This window comes from Chanodichthys erythropterus, chromosome 9, assembly GCF_024489055.1.
Source record: "Chanodichthys erythropterus isolate Z2021 chromosome 9, ASM2448905v1, whole genome shotgun sequence".
In the NCBI taxonomy this organism is placed as follows: domain Eukaryota; kingdom Metazoa; phylum Chordata; class Actinopteri; order Cypriniformes; family Xenocyprididae; genus Chanodichthys; species Chanodichthys erythropterus.
In genome coordinates, this window is record NC_090229.1 from 30,550,858 (window position 1) to 30,572,199 (window position 21,342).

Sequence of the window (21,342 nt, forward strand, 5' to 3'; positions counted from 1 at the left end):
AAAACTTTTTATGTGTTTTGGCTGTTCATTTATATGACAACTGCATTTTTGGTGCCTGAAAATGCAAACTTTTGAAAACTGGTTTCAAAGTGCAAGGTTTTGAAAACAGTCTCTGTGTAAACAACAAAAATGCGAATCTGTGAAAATGATGACATCATGCACATGCGTTTTACATTCCAGTCCAGCCATCTAATGGCCTGCCGGCATTTTTAGACGTTTTCACGGAATTCTGTGAATGGGGATCGTTTTGACAATGGTGTCGTCATTACGCGGAAAACTCAAAAGAAAAACATCTTCGTTTTAAGCATATAATTTTCGTGTAAACATACCCTAAGAGGTCATTTCAAGCAATTAAAATGCAAATAAGCAATTAATTAATGTTAATATCTGTTACTGGGGATTGTATAGAATATATCGGTCAACTAATTGATTTTTAAATAACTAATGCTAATGTCAATATAAGCATCAGTTAGATGGCTGATATAAAACTGATATGTATGTTTATTTATTTATTTATGGTATTGAGTAACTTAAATTTTATATTCAGACTCTGGTTGTCACATGTTTGTTTTGGACTGGATTGGTTTAGTTAGTTCTTGTACCTGTTTCCTTTGTTCCTATTTTCTTGCCACTAGTTAGTTTCCATAGTTACTGATTAGTTCCACCTGCATTTCATTTAGCTCCCTTTGTTTGCTCAGGGTATTTAAGCCCTCAGCCCTGTGTTTATGTTACTCCTGGGGCCTGTTTCAGAAAGGAGGTTAAGTGAAAACTCTGAGTATGTTAACCCTGAAATGAGGGTAACTCTGGGTTTTCTGTTTCAGAATGGGAGGTATGTCAAATGAAAGCAGGTTAAGTCAAGCCTGTTTCTGAAAGAGAGGTAACTTATACTCAGAGTCAGTTACCATGGTAACTTACTCTGTGAACCTAACCTGGTCAGGAGCAGGTTTTCTTCGGTGAACCCAGAGTTTCTTTTGGTCTCCTCCCCCTTTTTAAAGTGCAAGTGATGTTTAAATAGTTCACTCATTCATTCACGCTGCAAAAATGCTTATCTTACTTTGTATTTTCTGTCGTATTTCAAGTACAAATATCTAAAAATTCTTAAATCAAGATGTATTTTGCATATACGAAAATTATATAAGATATTTAGTCTTGTTTCCTGTGGGAATCTAAATTAAGTACATTTTACTTAATTAAAATGATCAATATCTGCCAGTGTGGTAATAAAAATAATCTTAATACAAACCGAAAACAAGATTATTCGGAGTGTCTATTACTAAGTGCAAATTTATAGTAGCTCCACCCACCAATGTCACACGAGGTTAAAACTGACACACATTCTTGTGGCTGCAGTGGTGTAGGCAGTAGTGTGTTGGGTGCGGAGAATTAACTTGTGATGCGATTGACTGGATTCGAATCCGCCTTCTGCCGAGCTAGCTATTCTGCCTTTTCCTATCCCATATCACATCAGAAAGGCATTTATTTTCAATAAAAATGAAAAAGAAAAAAGAAAAAAAAGAAAAAAGAAAATGTTCTAAAAGTGGAAGTAAATTGGCTAACGAGTGTTTAATAATGATAAAATCATTTACACTCTTATTATTGCATCATGTTAAATAATTTTTTTGCATGTGGGATACCATGAAAATGAATATTAGTTCAATAACTTACCATTCTGCCAGTTTTCACCTATGATATTATAACAGTGATAAGAATTAAACTTGCATTGACTCAGAAGTATGTGGATGTCCTTTTGTCACGTGCTGTTGCCATGGTGAATCGTAATATCGGAGCTCCATTGATGATGGCTTTTCATAGTCGTGGTGCACGCACTTAACTCTGAGTCAACCTACTCAGAGTCGACTGAACTAACTGAATTCAGCTGTTCTGAAACTGAAAACTCAGTTTCCCATTTCAGGGTAAGTCAACTCAGAGATCAAGTTTTAACTCAGAGTTGGTTGAACCTCCGTATTGAAACGGGCCCCTGGTTGGTTCTCGTTGATTCGAGTGCAAAATAACAAGATGAGTGCAAAATAACACTCGTATTGTGTTATTTTGCTTCTGTGGTTTTTCCAGTGTTCCTAAGTTATGTTTAGTTTAATAAATATTGTTATTGAGATCTTCCTTGTCTTCATCATGCGCTGCTACCATCACACAATGTGAATGGTATTTTTCAGTGCAAGGTACATTGTTACGCCAGTAGGTGGCGACAAGCAATTGTCTTTTTTTAGTAGCCGCATTTTCATTACAGATTTGCGCAAAACTTTTGCGACATTTTCTAAATGTCGATAAAAAACTATTGCGAAATGACGGCTGTGACAAGCATGGCGGGGCGAGAGCCGTGAGAGAACCGCGCAAGGTAGCTGGCACTCAGTATCACTCCACCGGCTTCGCTCCGTTCTCTCACAGCTCTCGCAGTGTTTCCATAAACATTTAGATTACATAAACATCCATTTAGTTTTTCGACTAAAACTCTTGCGATGATTCAGTTTCCTCTTGCGATTATTCATTTTCCAAAACATACTTCTTTCTGAGAGCTTTTTGGAGCATAATACTTGCCTTGGCTTCTGAAAGCCCTTCTCCCCCATGTATGCTTCCCTGGGTTGCTTCTCAATACTCCAGTGGATGCTTCCTCATTTCTTTGCTCGAGTGAGAAAGTTTCCTGAGGACCTATGATAGAGGATGCACAGGTGCATAGATATCTAATACTATTAGTTTCTGTTATGTTAATTATTAATTGTTAATATATGAATACTATTAGTTTTAGATGTCAAACTTTAATAACATAAGGGTGCAAAATATTAATTTTTCGAATTGCCTGAAAAACCACCTCATGTGAGCTTAAAAAGTTGTTTGCGATATTTGGAAGTTTTTGGAAATTCACATGTTTCCATTGAGCGTAATTTCAATTTGCAATTACAATTTCCGCAATTTGAAGGGTAATGTAAACGCAGCTAGTGAGTCATTGAATCATTCATTCAACCAGTTGTTTCAAAAGCCTGATTCATTCAGTAGCAAAATACCACTATTGTGTGTTTTTGCTGTAAGTGGTTTTGCTGTGGCTTTGTTTGAAATTATTTTCATTAGTACTGCAAAAACAGACAAAGTAACTGGCAATACTCCAGTAAGTTCTCAAAACCAGCTGTCGTTGCTAGCTACATTGTGACATTTTCGAATTAGTAATGAGTTGGGCCATTCACACAGAACACATTTTGCATTCTACTGCACTCCATTGTTTTTCTAAGCATCTAAAAACTCAGCACTGAAGTTAAAAGTTTAAATAACACATCTCTAGACCTTGCTTTTTTTTTTTTTAATCCACTACCTTGCAGTTTTGAACCAAAAAAAAAAAAAAAACATGTTCTATGGTGCAGTTCACACAGAACCAATTTTTTGCATTCTTTTCCGTTCTTTTTCCATAAACATGCACTAGACAGACATTGTTTGACTATTGCATTCATGTCTTGGGTCTTTTGCAGGATCTTGTGCATGACACACCATTCTAGAAATGTGGCCGTCAAGTAAATCATCTTTTAAAAAATGCATCTCAAGAAAGTAGTCCCACACACAGGAGCACACATACTATATATACAGTATATATTAACCATCTCAACCACAGCTGTTTCTTTTAATAAGGCTATTTCTTTCTATAAGGTCATTCTTTTCTAGCGGTTATAGTTGTACCAGGATCCCATGGTGCTGTTGGCCAGAGATCTGTATTGTGTTTCAGTGTTTTATGCCCTGTCCTGCTGCCAGTACAGCATTCTAACACAATAACGGCTAAATGGATGCTTATAAACATCAATCAGTGGGGCCATTAGCTTTCAAATCTGCACTCATGTTTCAGTTTGTCTAAAAAAACACACACACACACACACACATACCAACATTGCTGACAACATACTTAAAGCAGCTACACTCGAATTGAATATAATATCTAAATTGGTTTTCATATACACACACAAAATAACAACATGCTCATGAACACACAGATTCAAACACCCAGGCATCATCCAATAAATCTGTGCAGTGTGCCGCCCATGGGCAACAGCACAATGGCTGGGCTCAAAACACTTAATCCCTCACATTATGTGTGTGTGTGTGTGTGTGTGTGTGTGTAGGCGCGTGTGTGTTGGTGCGTCCGTGCGTATCTGTGAGTGTGAGAGAGAGGGAGGGAGGGAGAATTGCTCTTCACAAAACCAGGCCCACACACAGCCTGCTGTCTGCAATAACATTAATTGTTATGAAGGCATTCAAAGCCTGGCCCTCTACCTGGTATTAAGAGCATTACTTCTCATTGTTTGCCTTTTAATTATTTTATGGCCAATAACGGGTGAATGGTTGATATTAAAATTCTATACTATTTTGTCTAAAAAGATTAAAAATAAAACACTAATGCAGTTGTTTTCAATGTTTAAATTTAATTTATGACATGCAACATGATTTTTGAACATTTTGTCACAACTAAATTTCATTATGTTCAATCCACTTAAATCTGTAAAATGGAAATTTACATAATGCTTAAATGTTGGGACTACATGAGTTTTTCACTGCAGAACAACGCACATGTACCACGATCTCAGTGACACTGCAATTCTATCAGGGTACATCTCATCACACTCACCTTTAAAGAAGACTTATGTAAGAAACCCTAACATGGTGCTTTTGTATTTTAGCTAACACAGTCTGACATCTCACATCTCTGTAAAACCTTGTGTCCTCCATGCAGCACAGACAGATGAACAGACCTATCAAAGCTTTTGTTCAAAGAGCAGCTATTCTCTCGGATTATTTATAGCTAGATTGTCCCTGTGCTCTCCTATCTAGTGGAAAAATCAAGACTGGTCTCTGGAGAGAAAACAGCAGACAAACCTCTTAGACAGATGAGAGATGCTTTCCAAGACCGATGTAAGCTCAGCTGTTCTTTTGACTCTTGACTCATGGACAAAGTTTTTCAAATTAATCTACAGATCAAATTGTATATACTGTACAATGTTGTCATTATTAGATGTTATTTACAGTATTATAAAAATAAAAGTAGATTTTTTCATTTTCAGAACAAAAGTTTGTCACTCAAACTTCAAGCTTTTAAATGTAATGTTATGAAGCGTAAAATATACACAGAATATATTAAAAATCTAGCTGATATTATTTTCATATTATGGCCAATAACTATTGTTGTTACTGTTAACTAAAACTATTGTTTGGTAATTGAAATAACAAAAAAATAACATAAAAATGTAAGATGAAAAACTTAATCTTAAAAACATTGAAAAATAGAAATGTTTTATTGGCAATTAGCTAAAATAAATGCTAATTTAGGCATCATTACAATGTACAGAATGAAAATGAATAATCACTGATATATTATGTAATTATTATATGCTGGTATTTTTAAAAATATAATCACAATGTAAAAGCATGTATGTACACAGTAAGAACTTGTATCAAATGATTTATTTAAATGTTAGTACATCGTAGTTAAAGACGCCTAATGTAAAGTGGGATCAAAATATCTAATACCAGCTGATAACTGATATGGTACAGATATATTATTCTTCCCTATGAAATACATTGTAATATTACTAAAATGCGACTGGTGTTTCACTTTACTAATATAAGGCAATGTAGAGGCAATTGGACAGATGTGAATCATGGGCAAGACGTGCTTATCTTTACATTCATATGGTGTTATATTCATGACAGCAACACACAAGCATAGAGTTGTCAATAGTCACCCAAAAAAAAAAGATTAATACTGTACGCACACAGCAAACACACACAGCTCAGTGTGTATCCTGTGCCTTCCTCTTCTGCATCCTTCTCAAATCACTTGCCGTTCAAGAGAGGAGGAAGAACACGAGAAGCCTAAAAATATCCTGCAGCATCTCCCACATTAAGCTAGCCAGACCTCTCACCCTCTTCCTATTCCTACTGCATTATGTAACATTGGATCTGTTGCTATGGCAAATGACACTTCGCAGTCCACACATCTGAACAAAGCCGAATTTAGTCGCTCTACAGAGACACATGCTTTTATTGGCCTTTTCGCCACTTTATATTGAAAAAAGAGTGGAGAGTGGATAAGTAAAATGGGGAAAAGATTGGGAATGTGATGTTTGTTTACATAAAATGTGTTTTCATAAACTTTTATCAAAATGTAACTTAATAATCTAATTTTAATAATAATCTAACTTAATAATATCACAGACCACTTGACATCAGGTCCCACCAAAATGATTAGGGCCCGAGCACCAATGGTGCAAGGACCTTCCTGGAATTGCTCTGTTTATTATTTCCCTTTTAAAATTCTGTTTCACTCATTTTTTATGTCTTAAATTGCATCCTTGAAGTCATTAACAGAGAAGAAGTCAGTAATGTGGATGAGCATACTGAAGATTTTGTGCAGCTAGTAGGGGGTGAGAGCTGGTTGGTTTGTAAGCTGCTTTGATCCTGGTGTGACACAGATTCAAAATAAAATTGAACTCAGCCGGAGGACAAAATTGCATTTTATAAAATTACTTAACCACAATTGTTTCAAGCCATAAAATGCTGATAAAATGTTCTAGAAACAGGAATCATAGAGTATAAAGCCAAATGTCCAAGCCAAATAACACATCTAATTACTGTCATGTTATTATATACATCCCATTACAATGCCAGTTAAAATAAGATGATTTCATAACTGCAGAATTGTATGATTCGCTTTACGCCCCTGAAATAATACATGTTTTCAGAGTTTAATTAAGATTTTAAAAACCATTATAAACATTTTTCAGATTTTTTTTTTTTTTTTTTATAAATAGAAAGTTCAAATGAACAGCATTTATTTGAAATAGAAATCTTTTCTAACATGTCAATTGGTGACTGTCACTTTTGATCAGTATAATGCTTCCTTACTAAATAAAAGTATTCATTTGTTTTAAAATAAGAAAATAAAATCTTACTGACTCCAAACTTTTGAAGAGTTCAAAAAAAAAAGAATAAAGTCCACAAAGTGTGGTTGGTCATTTAAGCAATCTCATCTTGTCTATGTGGTCCAGCGGTCTTGGCTCTGTAAGTTTTTTTCCCATTCATTTTCTCCTTTGCCATTTCAGAAAAAGTAGTGGGCCTCATTCTTCTCATATGTGAGAAGAAACACATCTATTGGGAAGAGGGGTCCAAACATGTCGGGATCCTCAAGGGAAATCAGACACATATGTGCACATGAATGTGCAAACTTGAAACGGTGCTGTTGGTGGTTGCCAGGGCAGTGCTTTTAGTGCATGACCATGCTGCTCTGGGTGACTGTATACTGACTAAAGATCTCACCCTGAAATCTCTATATTCAGGATATATATTAGGGGGGAGAGGGGCACAACCTAATGCTTTTTGACTTTTTCAGTTTTTCAGAGAATTTCTTTTGTTCCACAATAATTTCACACGTCTGGTACAAATATGTGGCTTTGTTTCATTAATACAGTGTATACTTGTTTCTTTATTTACCCCAAAAGAAGGGAAGTCAAATGTGACAACATGCCCATGTTTAGTTAGAATATTCTGTTTATTAGACTAAATATGAGCTACATATTTTTCTTTTTGAGCGATCCACATTCCAGTTCAAGGTCAGAGTTCATGGAGGCATGAATAATTGAGTGAATTTGACATTTGTGAATTTAGAAGCTCAGCCTAGATCAATAACTCAGAGACACTGCCTGAAGAGGTAGCACTTTAGAGAGCAGTGTCATTCAGATTTATTGGCTGTCACAGAATATCATGTTTACTTCATTCTTATTTATGGACTTCTAAAATAAGCAGATTTATCATGCTGAATAATGTTGTAGATTTTTACAATAATGCTGAATTCAGTACACTGAACAGTTTTTGCATGATGTTCAAATTGACTGTCATGTCATGATGAGTAATGAAATCCTGTATTTGGGTGTTTCAGGAATGGTCTAGGGCGAGGAGACCCTGTAAATGTATGTCATGAACCTTCTTACCACCTGAGGTAAGATCTGACTGTTCTGTCTTTCTCTTCTTCGGTCTATCTTATTCACTCTAGTTTATAGTTGTATCACCTACATTACATTATATTGAAAATCTGGAATTGTTGTTGCTGATTTATTTCCTGAAAGATCCAAAAAATCTTTCTAATTGTCTACTCTACAATTTACACAATTTAACAAACATTCTGGATCTGGATTTCCACATACTGTTCTGGCAAATAAAAATTGTTCATGTAGTCTGAATGTACAATAAATGGATTAAAGGGACAGTTCATCCAAAAATGACTAAGCCAACACTAAGCCATTTTTCAAAACATCATCTTTTGTGTTCCAGAGAGAAAAGGTCATAAATGACGACAGAATTTTCATTTTTGGGTTGAACTATCCCTTTACAAAAGTAAACTGATTGCACACACTGATCTTTGTGCCATATTAGCTCATTTTAATGAAGCAAAAATATTTTTGAGTGATGGAATAAAGCCTGTAAATGTGTTATTCCTGTAATTTTCTGGACTTTTAGTTCCTCATGCTAATCCTCAGTCTCAATGCTAACCATAATTTTACTAATTTTAAGATGACTGACAGGATTTGTAGCCTGCATTTGACATAGTTACTGGTTAAATGGGGGAAGGGAGGCACAGTCATCTGTCACGCTATCCGTCTGTGCTGACTGCAGGGATGTAATGTTTTTATCATCTCTCTCCATCTCCATCTCATCCCTCCCCCAACCTTCTCTTTCTCAATCCTTCCGTCTCTCTTCATCCATCGTCTCTATCTAATTTATCTGCCCTGCCCTGCCCTGCCTTCTTCCCTGTCACCCCTGTCCTCTTACCTTTTCCTTCACTGTGTCCATCTCTGAATCTGTATCTCCTTGTCTTCTTGCTCCCTTTCCAGAGTAAACATGGTTTGTGGGCCTAAATGGAGTTCTCAATTATGTTTAAACAATTTTCTATCTTGATATCTTGAAATTATTTTTGAGTTGTTTTCAAGTGAAAATATCTCAAATCTGTAGAACCACATACATTTACATAAGAAGGAAAGTTATATTATATATTAAAACCTTTCACCAGTGCTGTAATATGTAAATATTTTTTTTAGCTAGTTAGTTATGCATAATGATATTTTTATTTAACACAGTAAACATAATGATTTAATTTGCTATTAAAGGGTTAGTTCACCCAAAAATGAAATTTCTGTCATTAATTACTCACCCTCATGTCGTTCCAAACCAATAAGATCTATGTTCATCTTTGGAACACAAATTAAGATATTTTTGATGAAATCTGGGAGTTTTTTTTAATTTTTATCCCCTTTAGAAAGCAACATAATTACCATATTCAAGGTCCAGAAAAGTAATAAAGACATCGTTAAAATAGTCAACGTGACTACAGTGGTTCAACCTTAATGTTATGAAGCAACGAGAATACTTTTTGTGCACAAAAACAAAACAAAAATAACGACTTTATTCAACAATTTCAGTCTCCTATGCTGTTCACGTTGTATAGACAGTGCAAAATGTACAAACACAATGCAAGAGTGGATGTCTCTTTATCATAACTGAAGCAAAGCAAAATATTTATCACCATACAATCAAGACCGCTCACTGAGCTCTTAATTTAATACATTAGCCACCGAAATCCATTTAGACTGTCAATCTTAAAAACCATCATACTGACAGGGTCTGGCTTCATATTGGAAACCATTAAGATGGCCTGACAAGATCTCTATGAGCATATTTTGCCATATTTTTTATATGAATCATCCAGTCACTTCCTTTATTTTTTAGCAGTGTTTTATTGTACAGGCATGCTGCAGGGTTATTTTGTCAAAGGAATGAGAAATGTGTCCTTTTCAGTAGAATACAAAAGACTCACAGGATGCTAGAATAAAGCTTTTGTATTGTGATCCATCAGAAAAGCCCAGAGAAACACTGTCATTGTGCTCATAGTCTATTGACTGAGAAGGTTTTAAGGTCCTTACACTGCTGACTTTTCTGTACTTTGTGTGTATTAGCAACTTTCTGCAACCTGCTAGGGGTCTTTTGGCTTGAAGTTGGTGAAGGTGATGTTGAAAAGCATCTGTAAATCAATCCTGGTCACACAAATCTCTGCTTAGTTGCTTTGAAACAATATGTATTGTGATGATGTACATCTGCATGGAGTCTTTTAGAGGCCATTTGACATCCATCTAAAGCCTTGTTCTCATCTACAGTTTCTTTTCTTTCCACAGTGACCTCATAAAGGGAGCGCTTTCTCTTTCAAAATGATGCTGCATAAGGTAAATAAAAGTTACGTTTTTATATCAGATTTGTTTTAAGTAGATTGCTTATTTGTTCATAATAAAATAAGAGGTTTAATAAATAAATAAATAAATAGGTCATCATAAATAAAAAGATTAATGTAATGTTTGACCTTTGACATGTGTGTGTATGTGAACAGCAATCGGCCCGTACCTCCCCGGGCACTGTTTGTTCTCTACGTGCAGGAGGTGTTCCTGGATCCCCAGCAGTCACTATAGTGGTGTGTATAGTAGTGCATGCTGGGATATAAATCTCAGCAAGCTTCCCATACTGCATAGGCCTAATGTAAAACTACACATAACTAGGCCCACACATAATTCGGCACAACAACAAATCAGGTTTTTTTCAAAGCAAAAGATAGAATTTTATAGTATGTTTATGGGTGTTTCTCAATCAGCTCCCTAGTTCAGAAGTCAGGGCATTGATCAGGGAGTCGGCCATTTTAACCATCTGTTTTTTTGAACGAAAAATTCATGTTCACAATGTATATTTTAATGGACCTAAAAAAAAAAATGGTCACAATTGTAGTCCTCACGGGCAAAAATGACCACTTTGAAAATGAATGAACAAATTTCATCTAGTTTAAATGATTATACCATGCCCAACAAAAGCTAATTTTTTGCGATATCAACCTCAAATTTGGAACACAACTTTTAGCTTTTATTTTCTCATAGTTTTAGAGTAAAACGTGTTTTGGATAATATATATAAAATATATTATAGAATTTTTTTGTGCATTTTTGAATAACAATAAACTCAAACTTCAAGTTCACTTTTATTTTTTACTTCAGCTTCACTTCGGCTGTCATGGTGTGGCTGTGGTAAACTCATGACGACAGAAAACTAAGCAGAAACGATTTTAATTGCAATAATTAGGAGAACATAGTAAATATATCTGAACAACCACATAAACTAATGACAACATCGAACAAAGAACTCTAACACAGGCGAAACGGCTATAGGGAAAACAAAACTAAAACACAGTGAAAGATATAGGATAGTTTAGACAGATTCAGGATAGATTTAGGATAGATTCAAGGTTTATGACAGTTTAAGTTTAATTTCATTTTCAGGTCTATACTCAGAAAATAGTTAAAGGTAATAAATGAATGGAATAGATGGATGGATAAATGGATGTAAACTTCTGCATAAATATAATTTATTACCATAAAATCACCTAAAAATGCAAAATATAAAAAAAAAAACATTATTAAACTAAAATCTAGTACATGCATTTCACTGAAATTTAAAAATAAAAAATCTGAAAGACTGCCACGCAAGGAGCACCAGAGTTAAGGACTGTCTCAATCACAAAATCCTTCCATTGCACAGAAATGTTCACTCCCCAAAAAGTCCCTCAATGCACAATGGTGAAAACCAGGGAGCATCGATACTCACTCCCCTACTGGAAGTTCTGAAGCGTGAAAAATAAATTGCGCCATCTCACAACACATAATGAAAAAACAAACCGTTATTAAACTATATTTCAGTATAAACATACATTGCTATACAGGTACTTAACATAGTAAAGCTAACATTTATAATTAATTTACGGCTGAAATGTTGCAGGTATATGTAACAATGAAAGTATTTATCATAATGTACTTTAAAGGTGCCCTCGAATGAAAAATTGAATTTATCTTGGCATAGTTAAATAACAAGAGTTCAGTAAATAACATACAGTGAGTCTCAAACTCCACTGTTTCCTCCTTCTTATATAAATCTCATTTGTTTAAAAGACCTCCGAAGAACAGGCGAATCTCAACATAACACCGACTGTTACGTAACAGTCGGGGTGCATGCCCCCAATATTTGCATATGCCAGCCCATGTTCCCAACATTATAAAAGGCATTAGACAAGGGCAGCCAGTATTAACATCTGGATCTGCACAGCCGAATCATCAGACTAGGTAAGCAAGCAAGGACAATAGCAAAAAATGGCAGATGGAGCAATAGTAACTGACATGATCCATGATATCATGATATTTTTAGTGATATTTGTAAATTGTCTTTCTAAATTTTTTGGTAGCATTTTACTGTTAAATGTGGTTAAAGTTACCATTGTTTCTTACTGTATTCACGGAGACAAGAGCCGTCGCTATTTTCATTTTTAAACACCTGCAGTCTGTATAATTCATAAACACAACTTCATTCTTTATAAATCTCTCAAACAGTGTAGCATTAGCCGTTAGCCATGGAGCACAGCCTCAAATTCATTCAGAATCAAATGTAAACAATATAACAGTATACAATACTCACATAATCCGATGCATGCATGCCGCATGCATGACGAACACTTTGTAAAGATCCATTTGAGGGTTATATTAGCTGTGTAAACTTTGTTTAGGCACTGTTTAAGGCAAGCACGAGCTCCATGGGCGGAGAGCACGAGATTTAAAGGGGCCGCACAGCATAAATCGGCTCATATTTTATGATGCCACAAAATAGGAAGTTAAAAAAATTAATGGGGTATTTTGAGCTGAAACTTCACAGACACATTCAGGGGACACCTTAGACTTATATTAAATCTTGTAAAAAAACATTCGATGGCACCTTTAAATAATATTAAAAAATAACTGTAATTCATATAAATGAATATATGAATAAATGCTGTTTTTCATAACAGACTGTCTATTTACACTAGTGCAAATAGGGTCCCTTGTTGGCAAACGCTATTTATACTCACTCCGCCCACCAATGTCCGGTTGGGCCACAAAATTTTTAAAAAAGACATTCAATGTTTTCTGCGGTGTAGCAGTAGCGAGTAAGGCTTGCAGACCTGGCTTTTAGCGTGATCAACGCAGGTTCAAATCCGTCTTTTGCCGAGCTCGCATTTTTTTTCAATACAAATGAAAATAATGTTCAAAAAGTAGAAAATAAACTGCGAACTAGTGGTTAATAATATTAAAAGTGTTTATTTGGTAGGATTAGGGGAAGGTGTTAGGAGGGTTTTTATTCTCCCTATAAGGCAGCATCCATTTAATAATGTTAATAGTTATAATCATTTACACTCTATGATATTATTGTATCCTGTTAATGTACAAAACTACTGAGGTGCAAATAGTATCTGCCAGTATAAAGTATAGATAGCATCTAATTACTATTTATTTACACTTAGTGCAAACAGCCAATGCCTATTCATAAATTCCAGTAGTGAATCGACATGTCATGTCACCATCAGTCCATCCAAACGTGTAGTGAGCCACTGTCCTTACTGTCTTTACCAGTGCCCGAATTCATGTACATAATATGATTTATGACCTAGGGAGCAAGGGAGCTGATTGAGATACACCTTATGTCTCTGAGGTTGCCAATAATTTCCCCTATTCCTTTCGAATTTTGGATTTCTACAGGCCAAAATGGACAAACAAGTGATTGGGTATAAGGATCTAGCAGCTATACCTAAAGACAAGGCCATTCTAGACATAGAGAGGCCTGACCTAATGATGTATGAGCCCCACTTCAGCTATTCACCAATGGATCGCTCAGAGGTAGGTATGCATATATGTACCTGATCAATTGCTTAAAATATAATCGGTCAAACACATGGCAGCAACTCAATTCATTTAGACATGTAGATATGGTCAAGACAATCTGCTAAAGTTCAAACTGAGCATCAGAATGGCTAAGAAAGGTGATTTAAGTGACTTTGAATGTGGCATGGTTGTTGGTGCCAGACAGGCTGATCTGAGTATTTCAGAAACTGCTTATCTACTGGAATTTTAACGCACAAGCATCTCTACGGTTTACAGAGAATGCTCAGAAAAAGAGAAAATATTTAGTTAGCATCAGTTATGTGGGCAAAAATGCCTTGTTGATGCCAGTTGTCAGAGGAGAATGGCCAGACTTGTTTGAGCTGATAGAGAGGCAACAGTAACTCAAATATCCACTCGTTATAAACAAGGTATGCAGAAGAGCATCTTGAACCTTGAAGCAGATGCACTACAGCAGCAGAAGACCACACCGGCTGCCACTTCTGTCAGTTAAGAACAGGAAACTGAGGCTACAGTACAAAAATTGGACAATAGAATTGGAAAAAATAGATTGGAAAAACATTGCCTTGTCTGATGAGTCTCAATTTCTGCTGCCACATTAAGATGGTAGTGTCAGAATTTGGCGCAGACAACATGAAAGCATGGAACCATAAACGGTTCAGGCTGGTGATGGTGGTGTAATGGTGTGGGGGATATTTTCTTGGCACACTTTGGGGTCCTTACATGTCTGTCTGTCAGCATGTGTGATGTGTTCACTGGTTAGTTTCCTGCTGGATGTAATGTCTCGCCATCAGAGTGCCTGGACAAAGATCAGTACGCACACACAAACACACGTCATGTTAGTTTGGCTCTCCCTCTGTAATTTCCTTTTTTGTTTCGCTGTAATGGAAGCTTTACGCTTCATTAACTCTGTAAACCTGTCTGTGGAAATGCCTGGATATCTCACTTACTGCCAACAGCTGACCTCTCTCACACTGTCTTTTTCTCTCTCTAGAGGTCATTATCTCCTCGCTCTATTTCCCCTCCTCCATCTCCAGAGGTAAGTTGCATTGTTCATGTCTGTGAAGTTAAAATCACAAATAAGTCATATGCAGTCTAATATCTGTCAACTTATTGGCAGGTTTATATGCTGCTTATATTTTATCAACACTCTTAGAGGACCGGTATTAATTGTTGTGTAATGAAAAGACGGTAGTTCACAAATAACATAGACGTTTAGGTTACAAATTATGTACACTACTGTTCAAAAGTTTGTAGTTGGTGAGATTTTTAAATGTTTCTTATGTTCACCAAGGCTGCATTTATTTGATCAGATATACAGTAATAACAGTAATATTGTGAAGTTTTATTACAATTTAAAATTACTTTTCTATTTTAATATATTTACACTGTAATTTATTCCTGTGACTGCAAAGCTGAATTTTCAGCAGCCATTACTTTAGTCTTCAGTGTCACACAATCCTTCAGAAATCATTCTAATATTCTGCTCAAGAAACAGTTCTTATTATTATCAATGATGAAAAAAGTTTTAGCTGTTTAATATTTTTTGGAGATGGTGATATTATTTTCAGGATTGTTTGATAAATAGAAAGTAATAAAAACAGCATTTATTTGATGAATGTAATGTGTCCTTTCTGAATAAAAGTAATAATATATTATTATCTTAAAATCATACTGACCCCAAACATTTTAACGGTTGTGTAAATGTAGAACTTAATTTATTCATTTTATAAGTGTTGTGACAAATTAATTTTTACATTTTAAAAAGTCTCTCAATTAATGTGAGTTCATGTACAGTATATATAATAATTAGTCAAGAATTAGAAAAATGCTGTTTTAAATAGCTTTAGTTGGAATTCAGACCGCAGTACACCGCTGCCACCACTTGACATGTTAGTTCCTAAGACTATAATAATTTATAATTGTATTTTTTATTACCTTTTTGACAAAATTTGAATATGCTCAAGGTGTTCCTGAAAGAAAGTTTTTGAAAGAACACAGTTGATAACATTTTCACGTAATGTGAGTACAAGGAACACATGATGAATGAGAGTCAAACAAACAGTCTTTATGTAGAAATCCACAGGGAAACGTAGGAGATAAACAGAGAATACTCTACAGCAGTGTTGCAAACTGCTTTCAATTGAAAGTAGCTAAAACTGGTAACTAAATGTCACTAGATGACATCATAATGGCAAATTCATTGATCTATAAAAATATGGATATAGATCAGTGGGCAAAATAAGAATCTAGATAAGGTTTGTCCAAGAAGTTGCTAGATTTGTCCCTAAACTTTAAAAAAAAAAAAGTCCCAAAAGGGGAAGGGAAGTCACTAAATCTAGTGACAAAATCGCTAAATTGGCAACACTGCTCCACAAACGTAAAACATTGACGAGATCGGACAACCAACTAAAAGAAACGGAGTATATAAATACTAGAACAACTGAGGGAGCTAATGAGTTAATTAATTAACAACAAATGAACAGAATGAGAAAGAAAAAGACATGAAAACCATGGTCACAGAAACGCAAAGCATAATCCTGACAAACATCAGATTTTTTCTTTTTAAAAGCCCAGTATTGAAGCAATAAGCCACCAGTGGCCTTGCAGCTGATATTTTACCATGTTCAAAGATCAAACTATTTTATGATCTGCTTTAGAGTCTCTCTGCATGATCACACAGTCCTTCTACATGTAATTCCAGAACAGTCTATCAAAGGATGTGCGGGATTGGTCAGAGCCCAAGTCATCGGGAAGCTCGTCTCCTGCCTCCACGCAGCTGAGTAAAAGCATAACTGTCAGCACGAAAGTCCCACATCAGCAACAGCACTTCCACAGGCCAGGTTAGGCAGTACAGCCCCTCATAAACACAACAATGAAACCTCAGGCACCATCACACACTAAAACTAAACAACCTTAATTTTTCCTTCCAGACAATGGAACCAACATATTCAAGAAGCCGCCTATATATAAACAAGGTATGAAATATCAGTACTGCTCTTATATCAGATTCAATGTAAATTATTTTCTTGGGCATATTGAGTATATGTATGTGTACTTGAATGGATGTAGATGTCTCAGCAGCTGTTCCGCACTCTAAACACATGGAGGATTTAATCATTGAGTCATCGAAGTTTCCTGCCGCCCAGCCTCCAGACCCCAACCAGCCCTCTAAGATAGAGACAGACTACTGGCCCTGTCCACCCTCACTAGCTGTTATAGGTAATACACTCTCACACTAAGATGTAGTTTTTGTTGTTGTTGTTTCTCTTAAAGAATCTTCAGGAGAAACACTAACTGCAGTTCAGTTAGCCCTATAAAGCCTACTGTATCATATTTAATAAGGCCTCTACATTATTAACATGATCAAAACTTTGATAAAAAACATGTTGTACAAATCTTCTACATGCCTTCTGTCATCTGATTGATAGTTTACATGCACAGTACATGCAAATGTAAGTAGTATTTGGTATCGTGACACAATTTTATGATGTGGTAGTATTGACGTTCTTACACTCTTCATCTCATATTTATGGACATTTCTGTTTGTGCAACAGAGACAGAGCGGAGAAAGAATGTGGCATCCAAGACAGCTGAGGGAGAGGAGGGTGAGGAGGATGATAAGTATGACGACAATGATCTGTCTGAAGACATGTGGAGACTTCGGCAAATGCAGAAACAAGAGCTCAACAAGGTGTAAAATTATCTGTACAATTTTCTTATTCAAAGAATTACAGTGGCTGTTCACGGTGTGACGTCCTGCAGTTTTACTGTTAAACAATTTTAAATGGCTTTTTCTAATTCTTTTCCAATTTTTTTATAAATGTATAATTTTTTTCTGTAAGGGTGCATTAATACAACTCAATTTAAATCAGTGAAACAAAAAAGTCAACAAATGTGACAATAAAGACATTTATAAAGTTATAAATAAATAAATACTTAATAATAAATAATAATAATAAATACTTAATAAATACTTGTTCTTTTGAACTTTATATTTATCAAAGAATACTGAAGAAATGTATCACATTTTCCACAAAAACATAAAGCAGCTGTTTTCAACATTGATAATAATAAGAAATCAGCATATTAGAATAATTTCTGAAGGATCATGTGACACTGAAGACTGGATTAAAGATGCAGCTTTGCCATCACAGGAAGAAATTACATTTTAAGTTATATTAAACTAGAAAACATTCAATTTAAATTGTAATAATATTTTATAATGTTACTCTTCAAATTATCTGATCAAATACATGCAGCCTTGGTGAGCATATTTTAAAAATATTAAAAAGTCTTACTGACCCCAAAAGATTGAATGGTAGTATTGTACATGCAGTCTTTATGTCCACCTATTAATAACAATATTTGTGTATTAAAAAATATATATATTATTATTATTTCACACTACAAACTCAAAAAGGTAAATACAAATTAAGGGAATCTTTAATAAAACATAGTGACCAACCACACCACCTAAAATACACACTTTCCCTTTTACACTCATTTAAATTTTCTTCTTAAACCTTATTTTCTTTAGAAACTGAGGCTAAAGGTTTATTAGGTTGATTCTTATTTGTCAGATCTTTTGTCTCACTCGACCTTCAAGTGAAGGCCAAAGTTGGTTTCAAATGAAGGACAAATCTTTAGGGATTCTTGCATTTCCTGTCGAAACAGGGAGCCATGCTGATCAATTCAGTCTCTCAGCCTGAGTATATTGTTTCAGTTTCCACCTCACCCCCCAAACTCCCTCTTCATCTCTCACTCTCTCTCTTTGTCACAGATTCAGTCTAATCTAGGAAAACTGATACTAAAGGAGGAGATCGAGAGATCAGCCCCTGTCCGTAGGAAAACACGGTCCCTGCCCGACAGGACACCCATGAATCTGGGTACATTTGAATGTGTGTGTATGTGTGTCATCCTGGTATTCCCTATGATTCCTTATGTAATGGGGAAACAGCTTTCCATGAGGAAAACAGCTTATAAATCATATTAATCCTAAGTGATGTTTTTTTAAAAATGTAAAAAATGCAGAAAGTTTTCTGTGATGGGTAGGTTTAGGGGTACTGTTAGGGTTAGGGGATATAATATACAGTTTGTCCAGTATAAAAATCATTATGTCTATGTCCCCATAAACCCTCCGGAATTCGATTTCAACCAAGGGGGACACCCCCCACCCCCTAAAAAAAAAATGACACGTAAGGAACAGAACAACAGAAAGATAAGTAGCGTTACTGACAGCAGCTGTTGAATGTAGTGGAGATCTGAGTCAGTCTTTCCAACTGCAGTCAGAGCTTATGTATGACAGACTAATAATCTGAATCAGATTAGATCTTATAGGTCTACAGGGGAAAGGTCAACGTCTCTAGAGAACTCTTTCATTCAACAATTTCATTATTGCATTCCATTGAACCCTGCGTCACCGAAAATGGTTGTGATTCCAGTTAAAACATTGACCTTATGTGGCCCCTTCTGGTTGAAGAAATGTACTGCATCCACATGATAAACATTCCTAATGGAAAAACTAGTTGGCTTCAACACCACTACTTTTATATGATGAGTATTTGGATGCGATTTTTTAACATGTTTCTTCTTTTCTTTTACACAGCATCCAAATCCCCCTCATTTCCTTCCTACACTAAGACTGGGCTTTCTAGGGTGAGAAAATAAAATCTAATTTGATATGTCAGCTTTGTTGGAGCCATCCTTAAAGGGATAGTTCACCTCAAAATGAAAATTATCCCATGATTTACTCACACTCAAGCCATCCTAGGTGTATATGATGAACACAATCAGAGATATATTTAAACATATCCTCCTGGGACCCAACATTTTTTTTTTTTAATTTAGCATTTTTTTCACGTCATTATATTGTTTAGAGCATAAGAAACAAATGAAAAAATAATTTTTTTTAAAAATTATATTTTATTCATATGTTATGATATGTCCTCTGTAGTGGACACCAGGACTAAGTTGTTTAAAAAATAAAATGACATGAAATTACATTTATAGGCAAAAACAATGGAATTTTTTTTTAATCACCAATCAATTTTTAGGCTTCAATATTGTTTTTAACCAAACTATGTATAAAGATATGACATACTATGTTATGAAACATATAATGGAATTAATTGATATACCATTTTACTTTATGCAATATGAGGGTAAAATGGCCATACATCGGTTTTCCCATTCAATACAATATATCTATACACTGTATCTAATTTGCATATTAATGTATTCTTGGAGCAACATGCAATGAAAAAAGAAGTGTAATAATGGGAGCAATAATTGGTAACATTTTCATAATAATATCTAATAATTAATAGGAATACTGACATATAATTTCTTTCCCTATTCACTTGTTGTGTCTCCTAAAATGCCTGATAAACATGATTTAAGTCCTGGTGTCCTCTACAGTGGACATGTATGAAATCAATGTTCTGTTTCATAACAGAAAGTCATATTTTGATTTGAAACCCCATAACATTTTCCTGAGATGTTGATTTATAATAAACAATTTGAAAATTAATCAGATTTAAATACATTTTAAATTTAATCACAAAATATTATCATATTTCCATAAGAGTGCTAATTTTCATTTTCAGTCATAATTAAAGACCAAGAAGTTGTTGTTGTCATGGGGAAACCTCTAAAAATCTGGTATCTCTGCAAAGCCCTGAATGTGCTCTTTACAGGACATCCAGACTTAAAACTGTGACATGTATGATGTCAGAGAAAATCACTCAAATATAATGTCCACTACAGAGGACAGAAGTCTATTCCTGGGTCCCAGGAGGATATTCTTAGTCATCCAAGGTTTATAATGGTTGTGAATGGGGAGACGCGTTTTGAAGCCAAAAATAATGCATCCTTCCATAAAAAAAGTAATCCATATGACTCCAGGTGGTTAATAACGGTCTTCTGAAGTGAAGTGATGCGATTTTGTAAGAAAGATATACAAATTTAAAACTTGTACGCAGAATGTGCAAGTTGATTTGCGGTGGAAGAGTATCCTTTGACCTGATGCTCAATATAACGGCAAACGCCGAGGCACATAGGATAGAGCAAAACAAATCACCGGTCACGGATTATAAGTCAAAAACGATAATTAGAAAAGAGGAGCTTAAATTTGTTGCATGGCCCTATTTGTTTGAATGGCGAGAGGCATCTAAGCTTACAATACTCCTGCGTCATACATTGCATCAGAGGATTAGTCATTTGGCGCAAGTCGACTTGTGCATTCTGCATAGGCTAGTTATTTGAACTTGTAAAGTTTTAAATATGAATATAAAATGCATCACTTTGCTTCAGAAGGCCTTTTTAACCCCCTGGAGTCAGATGGATCGCTTTTTTTTTATGGATGGATGCATTATTTTTGCCTTCAAAATGCATCCCCCCTCTCATAAACATTACAAATGTTAAATATATTTTAAAATATAGCTTTGATTGTGTTTGTCTGAAAGAAGATAGTGATTGAGGGTGAGTAAATCATGGGATAATTTTCATTTTAGGATGAACTATCCCTTTAATTACACTGATATAATTAGTCTTGTGTTTATGTGTTA

At 35.1% G+C, this 21,342-nt stretch overlaps 1 protein-coding gene across 1 annotated transcript in view; it reads left to right on the forward strand.

The window, feature by feature from the left end:
- LOC137026475 (dematin-like) overlaps positions 1–21,342 on the forward strand; it is a 34,611-nt gene that overhangs the window by 8,888 nt on the left and 4,381 nt on the right. Inside the window, exons 2-12 of the mRNA XM_067393829.1 lie at positions 7,925–7,984; positions 10,212–10,259; positions 10,421–10,501; positions 13,634–13,771; positions 14,769–14,813; positions 16,479–16,617; positions 16,708–16,752; positions 16,847–16,996; positions 17,332–17,468; positions 18,558–18,663; positions 19,383–19,432. Coding sequence (XP_067249930.1) covers positions 10,245–10,259; positions 10,421–10,501; positions 13,634–13,771; positions 14,769–14,813; positions 16,479–16,617; positions 16,708–16,752; positions 16,847–16,996; positions 17,332–17,468; positions 18,558–18,663; positions 19,383–19,432 — 906 coding nt within the window. The 5' untranslated portion in view covers positions 7,925–7,984; positions 10,212–10,244. The remainder of the gene's footprint in view (positions 1–7,924; positions 7,985–10,211; positions 10,260–10,420; positions 10,502–13,633; positions 13,772–14,768; positions 14,814–16,478; positions 16,618–16,707; positions 16,753–16,846; positions 16,997–17,331; positions 17,469–18,557; positions 18,664–19,382; positions 19,433–21,342) is intronic.